Source organism: Cherax quadricarinatus, chromosome 85 (genome assembly GCF_038502225.1).
Source record: "Cherax quadricarinatus isolate ZL_2023a chromosome 85, ASM3850222v1, whole genome shotgun sequence".
Lineage (NCBI taxonomy): Eukaryota > Metazoa > Arthropoda > Malacostraca > Decapoda > Parastacidae > Cherax > Cherax quadricarinatus.
In genome coordinates, this window is record NC_091376.1 from 8,355,621 (window position 1) to 8,374,205 (window position 18,585).

The window sequence follows — 18,585 nt, forward strand, 5'->3', positions numbered from 1 at the left end:
CATCTTCAAGACTAGAGGGAGACTCTTAGTGATTTTAATGTGTATCTGCATGCCAGCACAGTGTATAAGTTTATTTAGGTACAGGTACAAAAGTATAATTATCAGAGTAAATATAAAATATGATATAACTTGAGTCCTGGAAATGGGAAGTACAATGCCTGCACTCTAAAGGAAGGGTTTTGGGATATTAGCAGTTTGGAGGGATATGTTGTGTATCTTTATATGTATATGCTTCTAAGCTGTTGTGTTCTGAGCACCTCTGCAAAAACAGTGATTATGTGTGAGTGAGGTGAAAGTGTTGAATGATGATGAAAGTATTTTCTTTTTGGGGATTTTCTTTCTTTTTGGGTCACCCTGCCTTGGTGGGAGATGGCCGACTTGTTGAAAAAAAAAAAAAAAAACTTTAAAACACTTGAAATTTTGGAAAGTTTCCAGAAATAATGGAGAGATGCGGAGCTCACGTAGGATGTAAACAAGTAGTGGGGGGGAGGTAACTGTATAACGAGTTTTGGTCATAAATTGAAATGTCTGTATTAGCAAAATGCTGTAAAGCAGGGCTCTACTGTACATACCCGGAGACGGTTTCGGAGATCAGCGGCCCAGTCTGAGACCAGGCCTTGTTCAGTCTCCTATACATACATATACAGTATACATATGCTTCAAAAGATGTGCGGCAGATCTCATAGTACTTTCCAGTATGTGTATATATGAAGACAGAAAATTTTCATTGCATTATTTTCCTTTCCAGATTGAATTTCTTTATCACAAGTTTCAAAGCTTCAGAAGAGACGAGCGTGGAAGCATTCTCTGAGGCGCTGTCTCTCTCCCTCTGTGATATGCAACAAGTCTTGGTTGTGCCTACGTCAAGTCTCTAGTATAAGAGTTTTACCTTTATTTTTGTATTTTTAGTTTTCATGCTCTTCTTCTTGTACATGTTTTTGATCATATTGTATTATTTTTCCCATTTTATTTTATAACAGGTGAAATTTGAAATTGCAAATATGTATAATGTATTTTTTATTCTAATTATAACATCAATATAAATATAATCTCTTTATGAATATTCAGAGAATTTATTTTGTAGATTTTTAGACTGACAGTCGTTTATTATGACTTAATCTGGGTTCTTAGATTGATAGTTTTAATATACTGTTGACCACAACTATTTTGCAGTTTAAAAAACTGAACTCTTCATTTCTCCAGTTCAAATTATTTAAATATTAAGGATTATTCCAGGATAAACAATACATACTGTATGAATTTTATGATTATCTGGGCTGTTTGCCCTTTTGTTTATATAGAAGTCCTATTTAGATTATCTATATATATTTACTTTTTAATGAAAAAATATTTTTAAGTGAGAGCAGAGATGGTTCAGATATTTTTTTTTTTTTTTTTTTACAAAAATATCATATTTTCTACTACATATAGTATAAGGTGCTGTAGTATAGGCATGCCTCTGGCAGGACAGTGATGGAGTGAATGATGATGAAAGCATTTCTTCTTTTTTGGGTCACCCTACCTTGGTGGGAAACTGCCAATGTATTAAAAAAATATTGAATGATAAAACAAATTCATGTTTATTTTAAAGAATCACTGGGAAAAGATGTTTCAAAATTCATGTTTGGGATACAAAAAGGAAGGAATATTTAATTGAAAATTATACACACTTTCACCTCAAGTTCATTTTCAAAGCATGTCTTTTTTTCCTTTCCATCCGTATGGTTATGCAAATTTATGTTAATAAGAAGGGTGCCTCTGCAATGACAGTGATTACATGTGAATGATGATGAAAGTGTTGAATCATGGTGAAAGTGTTTCTTTCTTTTTTGGGCCACCCTGCCTTGGTGGGAGACAGCCAACCTGTTGAAAAAAAAAAAAAACAAGGAAGTTTGTAGGAGAGCAAGTTAAGTCAGCTTGGAGAATGTGAAGCTTTTGGTACTTACTGTGACCATTATTGCACATTACAAGTCCATAAATAAGCTTTAAAATAGCTGTTTCTTGGTAATATTTTTATTTTGACCCTATTTTTTGCAAGATGGAGTCAGGATATTTCTAAATTGCATCTTATGGCAGGAAATGGTTTTGCTGGCAAACTCATTTGGATTATTGCATAGCAAGAATGTATTCTATATTGCACCTAATTTTTTTTGTGATATTTAACATTCCATATTTTAATATTGAATGTGTCGTAAGATATGAGTAAAATGCTGGGAGCAAGAGGCTGGTAATCCCTTCTCCTGTATACAGGTGTTCCATTTACGGACTATTTTGCTGCTATAGCTACCCACCTTCACACCCGTTGGCAACAATGTTGGTGTACTCTTCTCGGTAACAAACTTCAGTCTATTAAACCGAGTATAGGTTACTGGCCGTCTTCTTGTCACCAGTGTCGAGGTTGGGAGACTACTCTCTCCCGTCTCCGCATTGGCCATACTCGTCTTACTTATGGATGTCTCATGGAGAGGTGCCCTGCTCCTCCCTGTGAGAATTGTCAGGTTCCATTATCGGTCAGCCACATTCTGTTAGACTGCCCACTTTATCAACGAGCATGCAGAATTTACCTCCAACGTCGTCTTCGCTCCGCTGCTCTCTCTTTACCTTCCCTTCTTGCTGATGGACCCACCTTTCATCCAGACTCTCTCATTGACTTTTTGACGACAACTGACTGACTTCACAAACTCTGATGATACCTTCAGCCCTTTCTACCTCGATCTCTTGCTACCCTCTACTCTGCACTATCCCCTGCCCCGCTGTTTTCTGTAACCTACTGATCGCCCCTTTCCCCTTCTGCCACCCAATACCCTCGCTTCCTTTCCTACCCTGCAGCGCTGTATAACCCTTGTGGCATAGCGCTTCTTTTTGATTATAATAATAATTCTCCTGTATACATTACTAAACTTAAAAATAGAAATTTTGTTTTTCTTTTTGGGCCACCCTGCCCTTGTGGGATATGGCCAGTTTGTTGAAAGAGGAAGATTTGAATATTGAATTTTGAGAGTTAGTTTTCAAACATTCTTAGGTCAACTGCCCAAATCCTCCACGTTTGTTAGGTAGGTTGGGACACATGATCGGTATTCCTTTAATACCATAAAATATTAGCATCAAACCGGGTTCCTTAGGCAGGTTAGCAGTTTTAACATAGCATGGTTATATGTCTTAGGTAATTTTTATGTGAAATTTAACTTGCTGTGATAAATATTCTGTAGGTTACCTTTTCAAATAACTTTCTAATTAGTGGGGCTAGGCCAAGTATAGTATGCATAGTTTGTGGTTGTGTGTTAGTAGTGCATGGAGACAAGTGGCTTTTATTGTACTTGTTATTGGAATGTGAGCAAGGTAACTTTCATGAGAGGTTTCAGGGGAAAGCAGTTAGCTGAACTTCAGTCCCAGAGGTTGGAGGGGCAGTGATTACACTCTCAGTGACGGATGGGGATATAGTCAGAGGATGATCTAAATTATGATGCCAGCACACTCCTGGAAAAACAGTGATTGAATGAATGATGGCAAATGTGTTTTCTTCTTTCGCTCACTCTGCCTAGACAGAAGATGGCCATTGAGGTTACAAAAATTCTTTTCATTTAATAGTTAAATATTTTGCAGTTTCCTCACTTATGCATTGCTTTTCCATAATTTGCACGTAATTAAAAGAAAAATCAATGTATCAGATCATATCTGTTTACTTTATCATTAAAAGAATTTGCAATTCAATATATTCAGAACATAAAATTTTTTGAAAAAAAAAAAAACAAAAAAATTGTATTGAAAAGTATCTTAAAATCTATATGATTAGGTATTATTGCTATAAAATAATTAATTTTTGCTATTTCCCATTTGCCTTGGTGGGAAACACCAATGTGTTAAAAAACGAATTTTAGGGGTAAATGCTGAAAAAATTTTCATAAATGTGAGAAATATGTGAAATATTGATTTTCTTTGTATTACATTAAGGTTACTCTTAAATATGGGAAGCATGTCTGAGATGTTTATAATGTTAGGTCATATTAAAGAAGGACTAGATATTGCAATTTTTATTAAATACCTTGAACTATTCCACTACCTGAACCTCCCCACTACCTGAACCAACCCACTACCTGAACCATCCCACTACCTGAACCATCCCACTACCTGAACCTCCCCACTACCTGAACCAACCCACTACCTGAACCATCCCACTACCTGAACCATCCCACTACCTGAACCTCCCCACTACCTGAACCATCCCACTACCTGAACCACCCCACTACCTGAACCTCCCCACTACCTGAACCATCCCACTACCTGAACCAACCCACTACCTGAACCATCCCACTACCTGAACCTCCCCACTACCTGAACCATCCCACTACCTGAACCAACCCACTACCTGAACCATCCCACTACCTGAACCTCCCCACTACCTGAACCATCCCACTACCTGAACCACCCCACTACCTGAACCAACCCACTACCTGAACCTCCCCACTACCTGAACCAACCCACTACCTGAACCTCCCCACTACCTGAACCAACCCACTACCTGAACCTCCCCACTACCTGAACCAACCCACTACCTGAACCATCCCACTACCTGAACCATCCCACTACCTGAACCTCCCCACTACCTGAACCATCCCACTACCTGAACCATCCCACTACCTGAACCACCCCACTACCTGAACCACCCCACTACCTGAACCACCCCACTACCTGAACCATCCCACTACCTGAACCTCCCCACTACCTGAACCATCCCACTACCTGAACCTCCCCACTACCTGAACCATCCCACTACCTGAACCACCCCACTACCTGAACCAACCCACTACCTGAACCTCCCCACTACCTGAACCAACCCACTACCTGAACCTCCCCACTACCTGAACCAACCCACTACCTGAACCTCCCCACTACCTGAACCAACCCACTACCTGAACCATCCCACTACCTGAACCATCCCACTACCTGAACCTCCCCACTACCTGAACCATCCCACTACCTGAACCATCCCACTACCTGAACCACCCCACTACCTGAACCACCCCACTACCTGAACCACCCCACTACCTGAACCATCCCACTACCTGAACCACCCCACTACCTGAACCACCCCACTACCTGAACCACCCCACTACCTGAACCATCCCACTACCTGAACCACCCCACTACCTGAACCATCCCACTACCTGAACCACCCCACTACCTGAACCACTCCACTACCTGAACCATCCCACTACCTGAACCAACCCACTACCTGAACCATCCCACTACCTGAACCTCCCCACTACCTGAACCATCCCACTACCTGAACCATCCCACTACCTGAACCACCCCACTACCTGAACCACCCCACTACCTGAACCACTCCACTACCTGAACCATCCCACTACCTGAACCACCCCACTACCTGAACCATCCCACTACCTGAACCACCCCACTACCTGAACCACTCCACTACCTGAACCATCCCACTACCTGAACCACCCCACTACCTGAACCATCCCACTACCTGAACCACTCCACTACCTGAACCATCCCACTACCTGAACCATCCCACTACCTGAACCATCCCACTACCTGAACCACCCCACTACCTGAACCACTCCACTACCTGAACCATCCCACTACCTGAACCACCCCACTACCTGAACCATCCCACTACCTGAACCACCCCACTACCTGAACCACCCCACTACCTGCACCACCCCACTACCTGCACCACCCCACTACCTGCACCACCCCACTACCTGCACCACCCCACTACCTGAACCACCCCACTACCTGCACTACCCCACTACCTGAACCACCCCACTACCTGCACCACCCCACTACCTGCACCACCCAACTACCTGAACCACCCCACTACCTGCACCACCCCACTACCTGCACCACCCCACTACCTGAACCACCCCACTACCTGAACCACCCCACTACCTGAACCTCCCCACTACCTGAACCAACCCACTACCTGAACCACCCCACTACCTGCACCACCCCACTACCTGCACCACCCCACTACCTGAACCACCCCACTACCTGCACCACCCCACTACCTGAACCACCCCACTACCTGCACCACCCCACTACCTGAACCACCCCACTACCTGCACCACCCCACTACCTGCACCACCCCACTACCTGAACCACCCCACTACCTGCACCACCCCACTACCTGAACCACCCCACTACCTGAACCACCCCACTACCTGAACCTCCCCACTACCTGAACCAACCCACTACCTGAACCAACCCACTACCTGCACCACCCCACTACCTGCACCACCCCACTACCTGCACCACCCCACTACCTGAACCACCCCACTACCTGAACCACCCCACTACCTGAACCACCCCACTACCTGAACCACCCCACTACCTGAACCACCCCACTACCTGAACCTCCCCACTACCTGAACCAACCCACTACCTGAACCACCCCACTACCTGCACCACCCCACTACCTGCACCACCCCACTACCTGAACCACCCCACTACCTGAACCATCCCACTGTCTGAACCATCCCACTACCTGAACCACCCCACTACCTGAACCACCCCACTGTCTGAACCATCCCACTGTCTGAACCATCCCACTACCTGAACCATCCCACTACCTGAACCATCCCACTACCTGAACCACCTCACTACCTGAACCATCCTACTGTCTGAACCATCCCACTACCTGAACCACCTCACTACCTGAACCATCCCACTGTCTGAACCACCTCACTACCTGAACCACCCCACTACCTGAACCATCCCACTGTCTGAACTATCCCACTTCCTGAACCACCTCACTACCTGAACCACTCTACTACCTAAACCACCCCACTACCTGAACCACCCCACTACCTGAACCATCCCACTGTCTGAACCACCCCACTACCTGAACCACCCCACTGAACCATCCCACTGAACCACCTCACTACCTGAACCATCCTACTACCTGAACCACCTCACTACCTGAACCATCCTACTACCTGAACCACCTCACTACCTGAACCATTACACTGAACCACCTCACTACCTGAACCACCCCACTACCTGAACCATCCCACTGTCTGAACCACTCCACTACCTGAACCATCCTACTACCTGAACCACCTCACTACCTGAATCACCTCACTACCTGAACTATCAGACTACCTGAACCACCCCACTGAACCATCCCACTACCTGAACCATCCCACTACCTGAACCACCTCACTACCTGAACCATCCTACTACCTGAACCACCTCACTACCTAAACCACCCCACTACCTGAACCACCCCACTACCTGAACCACCCCACTACCTGAACCACCCCACTACCTGAACCACCCCACTACCTGAACCACCCCACTACCTGAATCATCCTACTACCTGAACCACCCCACTACCTGAACTATCAGACTACCTGAACCATCCCACTACCTGAACTGCCCCACTGCCTGAACCACCCCACTACCTGAACCACCCCACTACCTGAACCACCCCACTACTTGACCCACCCCACTACCTGAACCACCCCACTACACAAACCATCCCACTACCCAAACCATCCCTCTACCTGAGCCACCTCACTACCTGAACCACCTCACTACCTGAACCACCCCACTACCTGAACCATCCCACTACCTGAACTATCCCACTGCCTGACCCATCCCACTACCTGACCCATCCCACTACCTGAACCATCCCACTACCTGAACCACCCCACTACCTGAACCATCCCACTACCTGAACTATCCCACTGCCTGACCCATCCCACTACCTGAACCACCCCACTACCTGAACCACCTCACTACCTGAACCACCCCACTACCTGAACCATCCCACTACCTGAACTATCCCACTACCTGAACTATCCCACTGCCTGAACCATCCCACTACCTGAACCATCCCACTACCTGAACCATCCCACTACCTGAACCATCCCACTACCTGAACCATCCCACTTCCTGAACCATCCCACTTCCTGAACCACCCCACTACCTGAACCACCCCACTACCTGAACCATCCCACTACCTGAACCATCCCACTACCTGAACTATCCCACTGCCTGACCCATCCCACTACCTGAACCATCCCACTACCTGAACCACCCCACTACCTGAACCACCCCACTACCTGAACCATCCCACTACCTGAACTATCCCACTACCTGAACTATCCCACTGCCTGACCCATCCCACTACCTGAACCACCCCACTACCTGAACCACCCCACTACCTGAACCACCCCACTACCTGAACCATCCCACTACCTGAACCATCCCACTACCTGAGCCATCCTACTACCTGAACCATCCCACTACCTGAACCATCCCACTACCTGAGCCATCCCACTACCTGAACCATCCCACTACCTGAACCATTCCTGCTTTCTACTACTATGTTGCTGAAGTCTCAGACCCATAATTTCTTGGAATAGTTGTGGTCAACTACATGAAAATTAGCATTAGTTATTAGCCTTTCCAGGAATAAACATTAGAAATTAACCAGTTATTCAGGAAAATTATATTTTGTCATAGAATCTTCACTGTGTACAGAAGGTATGAGGCCGGGTCACAGATCGGGCGGCGGGGGCATTTACCCCTGAAACCCTCTCCAGGTATATTCCAGGCATCATAGAGAGAACAGACGCTACCCTACTTACGAACATTCGTGTTATGAACATTTGGACATGCGAACAGATTGCGGTGTTAGTTAAAGGTAGTTAAAGAAGTTTTTTATTAAAGTATTTATGATTAAAATATGCTTTACTAGTAAGAACCATACATTACTGATACTGTACAGTATTGTCTTTTAAGTTTTCAGTGAACAGTGCCACAGAGAGAGAACAATAATAAAAATGATAATATTAAAAACAATAATAATAATTGTAACAATAGAAAAATGGCAAAATAATGACTTACGAACAATTCAAGATACGAACAGCCTTCTGCAACATAACTTGTTCCTAAGTTGGGGGGTGTCTGTGTACCATTATTGGGTATAATCTTTTCAGTAGTGATAGAAAAGACTGAGATGTCTGTGGAATTTTTATTACTAAAATTGTATTAAAATCTTTTCACTTTGAGAAGTGATTTAAAGGGCTGTTTTAGTTTTGTATTGTGTGATAGCTTAATCTGATTTAAAAAATATATGTATATATACAACTGTCCACAGCCATAACCACACACAATATTCTTAACCCTTCCTAATTTGGTTTCAGGCCAGGAAAAGTAGGAATGATGTACATGTATAATGAAATGCTCGACTCAGTTCGTACACAAATAACCGCCATATAGGAGAAAGAAAGTTATGACAACGTTTCAGTCCATCTTGGACAATTGACCAAGTTTCTTTCTCCTATATGTGGGTTATTTTTTTATTTTTCCAGCCATGGTGTTGTGCCTTTTTATTCTTCAGTCTGTGCATTACTGGAAAATAATGAATATCCAGTGGATCTCATTTTTGATGTAAGAAAAGCTTTGTACAATAGATCACAATGTTCTGCTGCTGAAACTAAAACCACATGGAATCAGAAGCCTTGATCTCACATACATTAGGTGCTGTCTTAACAACAAACATCAACATGTTATCATTAATGACAATACCTCATCAACTTGACCTTTCAACCTGGGTTTTTCAGGGCGGCCTCCTAATGCCCTCTATTATTTTTAATGTACCTCAGTGACCTTCCTAATGGCTCCCAGAAATTTGCAGATGACACAGTTTTTATCATATTAAATTCAGATCCAGTTGTCCTCAACAACACAGCTAATGATGAGCTTGTAAAATATATGCCTGGATATATCAAAACTAAAATTCAATACTCACTTCTAGCACATACCTAAGAAAATTTCAAAACAGTGGGCACGCTTTCAAAAATATATTACTATGTAGTTCACACATCATTACTGTCTGTATACTGCTTTCTGATTTATCATTACCTTAGTTATGGTATATTTTCAGGGAGTAATCAAGAGCAATTAATTTAAAACCCATTGTAACTCAACAGAATCTGCTATTAAATGATCACTCATTCTGATTCTAGACAACACATGCCTCCCACTATTCAAAAATTAAAATTTACTCAGCATACAAAATATCTATACTTGATTACTGTGCATTTTACATATACAAGACACCTAATAATATATATATATAAATATTTTTTGAAGGGATTCAGGGAAACTGGTTAGTCAGACTTGAGTCCTGGAGGTTAGGAGTACAATCCCAGCACTTTTAAAGGAGGGATTTGGGATATTAGCTGTTAGGAGTGACATCTAGACTCTCATGTCTGAGTGCCTCTGCAAAGACAGTGATTATGTGTGAATAATAGTGAAAGTGTTGAATGATGGTAAAAGTTTATTTCTGTTTTGGGCCACCTTGCCTTGGTGGGAGATGGTCAACATATTGAAAAAAAAAAATCCAGATTTAAAACTCTTTGTAGAAGGCTGTAACACAATGCATAGGCACAATTAAAGAAATATTTGCCTCTTTGATATCCCACTTGCTCGACTTTAACAGATCAATAGTACTTTGTTGCATTACAATCCCTTCATGTTAACATTACTGTTTTAATAAACAATGGTATGTTACTTAAAATAAGCTATAACAAATAATAATTTTATCCTTTGTCAACTTAACGATGCTAAACTTAGCATTGAAACAATCTTCCTTAAGCTATTCAGTGTCAAGTAGCTTTAAGTTACAGATTTAGTCTGCAAGAAATTCTCCACATAACCAGGGTCTTTGTGCTATATTAGTATTACTCTAGTTTAAGCCTGCATGAAATGCGATGTTTTTCTACTTGAAATGCACCGTCACTCCATGACTCTCACTTTGTTACTTCAATTGGGAGGGTTCAGACATACCTCTGTCTGATTTACAAATTTTATTTCAATCTGATTTTTTGTCTGTCAAAATACATGTAAATATCACCACTGGCTCTGGTGGCCTGGTGGTTAACGCTCTCGCTTCACACGGCGAGGGCCTGGGTTCGATTCCCAGCCAGAGTAGAAACATTGGACGTGTTTCTTTCCACCTGTTGTCTATGTTCCCCATCAGTAAAATGGGTACCTGGGTGTTAGTCGACTGGTGTGGGTCGCATCCTGGGACACTGACCTAAGGAGGCCTGGTCACAGACCGGGCCGCGGGGGCGTTGACCCCCGGAACTCTCTCCAGATAAACTCTCTCCAGATAAACTGGTGTCGCATTCACTGCCATTTGTTAAATTTTTTATATGCTGTAATAAAATTAACATTTGTCCATAATTCTCTTAGCTACATCTACTGGGAGGGTGTAGGTATACATGTGTTTGTTTTACATGTTTTATTCACATTTCAGTTGCCATCTGTATCAGTAAACATAGGTTGGTAAATATCACCACTGGTATTACTATCACTGCTGTCGGGAATACTGTTGTTCAGTAACAGGAGTGTTTCTTGCTATATGTATTGACTGCTTGCCATGCTTACTTTAGACCTTTTTTGTTAATGCAGTATAATAATAATAATAATAATAATAATAATAATAATAATAATAATAAGCATGTGGGTAAGGGGCTGCTAGTAATCCCTTCTGTATAAATTACTAAATGTAAAAAGAAGAAAACTTTTCATTTCTTCTTTTTGCTAATAACCATTCTTTTGGGATATTCTGAAGAGAAGTTACCAGGGTTGTGGGTGAATGTGGGAGGGTGTATAAAAGAAGAAACTTAAACATGAATATAAAAAAGTGTATAAAATATATAAAAAGACTATTGGCAGAAAGGTGGGCTAGTGCAAAGATGAGTAGTGGGGGGGTTGAAGAGGGTTGGAATAGTTTTAAAAATGCAGTATTAGAATGTGGGGCAGAAGTTTGTGGTTATAGGAGGGTGGGGGCAGGAGGAAAGAGGAGTGATTGGTGGAATGATGAAGTAAAGGGTGTGATAAAAGAGTAAAAGTTAGCTTACGAGAGGTTTTTACAAAGCAGAAGTGTTATAAGAAGAGCAGAGTATATGGAGAGTAAAAGAAAGGTGAAGAGAGTGGTGAGAGAGTGCAAAAGGAGAGCAGATGAAAGAGTGGGAGAGGCACTGTCAAGAAATTTTAATGAAAATAAGAAAAAATTTTGGAGTGAGTTAAACAAGTTAAGAAAGCCTAGGGAAAGTATGGATTTGTCAGTTAAAAACAGAATAGGGGAGTTAGTAGATGGGGAGAGGGAGGTATTAGGTAGATGGCGAGAATATTTTGAGGAACTTTTAAATGTTGAGGAAGAAAGGGAGGCGGTAATTTCATGCACTGGCCAGGGAGGTATACCATCTTTTAGGAGTGAAGAAGAGCAGGATGTGAGTGTGGGGGAGGTGCGTGAGGCATTACGTAGAATGAAAGAGGGTAAAGCAGCTGGAACTGATGAGATCATGACAGAAATGTTAAAAGCAGGGGGGGATATAGTGTTGGAGTGGTTGGTACTTTTGTTTAATAAATGTATGAAAGAGGGGAAGGTACCTAGGGATTGGCGGAGAGCATGTATAGTCCCTTTATATAAAGGGAAGGGGGACAAAAGAGATTGTAAAAATTATAGAGGAATAAGTTTACTGAGTATACCAGGAAAAGTATACGGTAGGGTTATAATTGAAAGAATTAGAGGTAAGACAGAATGTAGGATTGCGGATGAGCAAGGAGGCTTCAGAGTGGGTAGGGGATGTGTAGATCGTGTTTACATTGAAGCATATATGTGAACAGTAATTAGATAAAGGTAGGGAAGTTTTTATTGCATTTATGGATTTAGAAAACGCTTATGATAGAGTGGATAGAGGAGCAATGTGGCAGATGTTGCAAGTATATGGAATAGGTGGTAAGTTACTAAATGCTGTAAAGAGCTTTTATGAGGATAGTGAGGCTCAGGTTAGGGTGTGTAGAAGAGAGGGAGAATACTTCCCGGTAAAAGTAGGTCTTAGACAGGGATGTGTAATGTCACCATGGTTGTTTAATATATTTATAGATGGGGTTGTAAAAGAAGTAAATGCTAGGGTGTTCGGGAGAGGGGTGGGATTAAATTATGGGGAATCAAATTCAAAATGGGAATTGACACAGTTACTTTTTGCTGATGATACTGTGCTTATGGGAGATTCTAAAGAAAAATTGAAAAGGTTAGTGGATGAGTTTGAGAATGTGTGTAAAGGTAGAAAGTTGAAAGTGAACATAGAAAAGAGTAAGGTGATGAGGGTATCAAATGATTTAGATAAAGAAAAATTGGATATCAAATTGGGGAGGAGGAGTATGGAAGAAGTGAATGTTTTCAGATACTTGGGAGTTGACGTGTCGGCGGATGGATTTATGAAGGATGAGGTTAATCATAGAATTGATGAGGGAAAAAAGGTGAGTGGTGTGTTGAGGTATATATGGAGTCAAAAAACATTATCTATGGAGGCAAAGAAGGGAATGTATGAAAGTATAGTAGTACCAACACTCTTATATGGGTGTGAAGCTTGGGTGGTAAATGCAGCAGTGAGGAGACGGTTGGAGGCAGTGGAGATGTCCTGTCTAAGGGCAATGTGTGGTGTAAATATTATGCAGAAAATTCGGAGTGTGGAAATTAGGAGAAGGTGTGGAGTTAATAAAAGCATTAGTCAGAGGGCAGAAGAGGGGTTGTTGAGGTGGTTTGGTCATTTAGAGAGAATGGATCAAAGTAGAATGACATGGAAAGCATATAAATCTATAGGGGAAGGAAAGAGGGGTAGGGGTCGTCCTCGAAAGGGTTGGAAAGAGGGGGTAAAGGAGGTTTTGTGGGCGAGGGGCTTGGACTTCCAGCAAGCGTGCATGAGCGTGTTAGATAGGAGTGAATGGAGACGAATGATACTTGGGACCTGACGATATGTTGGAGTGTGAGCAGGGTAATATTTAGTGAAGGGATTCAGGGAAACCGGTTATTTTCATATAGTCGGACTTGAGTCCTGGAAATGGGAAGTACAATGCCTGCACTTTAAAGGAGGGGTTTGGGATATTGGCAGTTTGGAGGGATATGTTGTGTATCTTTATACGTATATGATTCTAAGCTGTTGTATTCTGAGCACCTCTGCAAAAACAGTGATAATGTGTGAGTGAGGTGAAAGTGTTGAATGATGATGAAAGTATTTTCTTTTTGGGGATTTTCTTTCTTTTTTGGGTCACCCTGCCTCGGTGGGAGACGGCCGACTTGTTGAAAAAAAAAAATAAAATAAAATAAAAAAGAGCAATATGATAAGAGTAACAATATCAGATTAGGAGGGAGTATGGAGGAAGTGTATTTGGGAGTGGACTTGTTAGCAGATGGGTCTGTGAAGGATGAGGACGAGAACAGCTATTCTGCAAATGTTTTGTTGTAATTCAGGAAATACAGCCAGAGCTAGATACTTCATCCCTGAATTTTTTTAGCATTCTTGGTTCTGAGTTCTTGTTCTAGTATTTTAGATATTTCAGGAATCTTCTGTTCTTTATATATTAATGTAAAAGACTGTCACTATTACAGTAATTGAATACTTTACAGTACAGTGTTCGTAACAACCACTAGTATACAGAGTAAATGAAATATTTGTACTGTATCAATGCAATTTTTGTAATGTATCAATGCAATTTTCTAGTTAATATGTTTTTTCTAGGAACATGAATTTTGTAAAGATAAATGTATTTTATTTTCAATCTGTAGAATTATTATGGTAAAGGCCCTTCAAGGATATTACTATACAAGTGCTCCTCGACTTGCAATGATGTAATGTTCCAACAAACCCATTGTAAGTTGAAAATATCATAAGTCAAAAATATTGTAAGTAGAAAAAGAAGGAGGGGTGTTAATGTTGCAGTTTTAAAATTGTAGTGTAAGCACACACCTGGCACACCAGCTGAACCGTTCCTGTATGTTACTGTTGTGGTCAAGAGTAACATCCAGGTTCGTTCAAGCTGAACCATTCCTGTATGTTATTGTTGTGGTCAAGAGTAACATCCCATCCAGGTTTGTTCCAGCTGAACCGTTCCTGTATGTTACTGTTGTGGTCAAGAGTAACATCCAGGTTCGTTCCAGCTGAACCATTCCTGTATGTTACTGTTGTGGTCAAGAGACAGTGATGGAGTGAATGATGATGAAAGTTTTAGTTTTTCGGGCCACCCTGCCTTGGTGGGAGACGGTCGATGTGTTAATAAAATAAAGAAATAATAAATAAGTAAATAAATAACTACTGTTACTGAATAAGTTAATAAACAGATATTTCTGTAACTAAAAGTGAAAAAAAAAATGTGTACAAGTTAGAGATTTGCTGCCTTCATGCTGGGTAATTATCTTAAGTTTCATCTCCAAAGTAATTGCCCTTAGCACCATCATCAAGCTGAAATATCAAAAGTCAAATCATCATAAGTCAAGGAGCACCTGTATTATACTTCAGTGCTTGTAAAGTGCTCTTGATCCAAGAAATTGGAGTTGCGCACTCTTAAGACTCCTTTTCAGAAATCAAATCTTTTTGATTTGCATTGCTTTTCGTTATTCATTAAATTGTTACTATGTATTGATATAACAATTAAATTTCTTGACATTTATAGCCAACAGATTTGTAAAAAATTCATCCCTTCCATTTCCCAGGTGCTATATGACTCCTACAGGTTTAATGCCTGCCATGAGTTATAATTAACAGTGATCAAGAATAGATACTTGTAACCTAAATTATAACTAAGAGTAATTTTGGTCACAATATAAAATTTTAGAAGCATTTTATGAAAATGTAAGACTTCGTACTGTCGTTTTAAGGGAACATGTCTTGATGCTTCAAAAATGCTCGTAATCCAAGGATTTAGATTTATATCCAGTGGCAACTTGTGTATAGGCACTGCAAAACTGCAGCACCCCCTATTTTCATTCTATATTATTGATAACATTCAATATAATGAGTTTTTTCTTTAATTCTTTCTTTATACTACTTGTACATTTTATAATCCTTAGGGTTAATGTCAGTAGCCATCCCCTAGTACATAAAAAATTACAAAAATCCTTGTATGGAACTATGCGCTTCACAGTTCCAGCGACTCGGTGTTTGGCTGTTGTGCACATGCGCACATGTCCAAGATAAGACGCTGCACGGTGGGTAGAGAGAGCACTGTCGCTGACGCAGTGCTGACCCTGTTGTGCAAGTGTAAGGTAGTGTTTCTTTTTGACTCAGCGACATGTGTTGTGCTTAAAAACCATGTAACATATTCTTGATTATGATAAAATGTAGAGTTAGATGATTAATATGCTTTCAGCTATTTTATATGCTTGTTTTGTTTTACACAATATTAAAACAATGCTAAAAATTTTCTGAAGCAGCACCTCCACTAATTTTAGCTACAAGCCACCACTGGTTGTATCTCAAAAGGCATAGTGCTTCCCCTTAATAATTGGACGGCTATGGAACCAGAGGTGACATGATTATGGCATACAAAATAATAAATGAAGCAGCACTGTATGACATTTTGGGTTTAGCAGGGTGACCCAAAGAGAAAGAAAATCCCCAAAATGAAAATACTTTCAATATCATTCAACACTTTCACCTCACTCGCACATAATCACTTTTATTAACATAATAATAATAATAGGTGATAAAAACTAGTAAAAGGACACAAGTGCAACTAATGTGACATTAGTCACATTTTACTTTACATTTTTTTTTTTTTTTTTCAACAAGTCGGCCGTCTCCCACCGAGGCAGGGTGACCCAAAAAAGAAAGAAAATCCCCTAAAAGAAAATGCTTTCATCATCATTCAACACTTTCACCACACTCACACACAATCACTGTTTTTGCAGAGGTGCTCAGAATACAACAGTTTAGAAGCATATACATATAAAGATACACAACATATGCGGTAATTCTACCGCATTATTACGATAAAAACTAGGATGTGTTATAGGAATATTCTTAATTTGTGGGTTAGAAGATGGAATGATGTGGATGATGTCATGGTATACCTGGAGGGTGTTCGAGGAGTTAACGACCCCGTGGCCCGGTCCATGACCAGGCATCATGGTGGATCAGAACCTGATCAACCAGGTTGTTACTGTTGGCCACATGTTAACCAACATACAGACCACAGCCCAGCTGATCAGGTACTGACTTTGAGTATCTGTCCAGCACCTTCTTGAAGACAGCCAGGGGTCTATTGGTAATCCCCCCCTTACGTATGCTGGGAGGCAGTTAAATAATCTTGGGCTCCTGGGAGAATTAGCACATAGTTTCAACAAAAGGTTCGACAGGGTTCAAGACGCTATGAACTTGTAAAACCTGTCTGTAGTAAAGAAGAGGCAGAGGCAGAAACTGTGATTCGACCCCCACAACTACCGGTAGGCAAGTACAACTTGGTGAATGTTACACAGTGATATACACCTCTTTGTGTATACGTATACAAAATAAGTGTATATATTATTTTTATATAGCCGGACTTGAGTCCTGCAAATAGGAAGTACAATGCCTACACTTTAAAGGAGGGGTTCGGGATATTGGCAGTTTGGAGGGATATGTTGTGTATCTTTATACGTATATGCTTCTAAACTGTTGTATTCTGAGCACCTCTGCAAAAACAGTGATAATGTGTGAGTGAGGTGAAAGTATTGAATGATGATGAAAGTATTTTCTTTTTGGGGATTTTCTTTCTTTTTGGGTCACCCTGCCTCGGTGGGAGACGGCCGACTTGTTAAAAGAAAAAAAAAATGTATACATGTATATATTTCTCATTGTATATTCACAGAGATACACTTCTCCATATATTGTATATACATTATTGTACCCACGAACGAGTGGTATTGATCAATAACAACACTGCCCTAGCCAAGGATTCGAACCCATGTTGTACTGGCATGCCATTGTGAGCAAGAACCACATGATGTCTTAACCCACAGGACCACCCAATCCTACTAAAACCAAGCACCCAGCCAAGCTAGGGTTAAGGTGTCATGTAGTTCTTGCTGCTAGTATGCTAGCCATTATGCTGCTAGTATACTAGGCAGTATGGTAGCCAGTATGCTAGCCAGTGCACTGCTAGTGTGAAAGCTAGTACACTGCCAGTATGCTAGTCAATATGCTGCTAGTATGCTAGTCAGTATGCAGCTAGCATGCTAGCCAGTACACTGCTAGTATGCTAGCCAGTACACCGAGTATGCTAGCCAGTACACTGCCAATATGCTAGGCAGTATTCTGCCAGTATGCTGCTAGTATGCTAGCCAGTACACTGCCAGTATGCTAGCCAGTACACTACCATTATGCTAGCCAGTATACTAGCCAGTATGCTGCTAGTATGCTAGCCAGTATGCTGCTAGTATGCTAGCCAGTATGCTGCTAGTATGCTAGCCAATACACTGCCAGTATGCTAGCCAGTACACTAGCCAGTATGCTGCTAGTATGCTAGGCAATACTGCCAGTATGGTAGCCAGTACACTGCCAGCATACTAGCAGCATACTGGCAGTACACTGCCAATATGCTGCTAGTATGCTTGCCAGTATGCTAGCCAGTACACTGCCAGTATGCTAGGCAGTACACTGCCAGTATGCTAGCCAGTACACTGCCAGTATGCTAGCCAGTACACTGCCAGTATGCTAGCCAGAACACTGCCAGTATGCTAGCCAGTACGCTGCCAGTATGCTAGCCAGTACACTGCCAGTA

At 41.6% G+C, this 18,585-nt stretch overlaps 1 protein-coding gene across 1 annotated transcript in view; it reads left to right on the plus strand.

The window, feature by feature from the left end:
* Nucleotides 1-15,502, plus strand: part of CROT (Carnitine O-octanoyltransferase) — a gene marked incomplete at its 5' end in the record, with an annotated part of 41,034 nt that extends 25,532 nt beyond the window's left edge. Inside the window, 1 exon segment of the mRNA XM_070103327.1 lies at nucleotides 749-15,502. Coding sequence (XP_069959428.1) covers nucleotides 749-875 — 127 coding nt within the window.
* Between the last annotated feature and the right edge of the window lie 3,083 nt (nucleotides 15,503-18,585).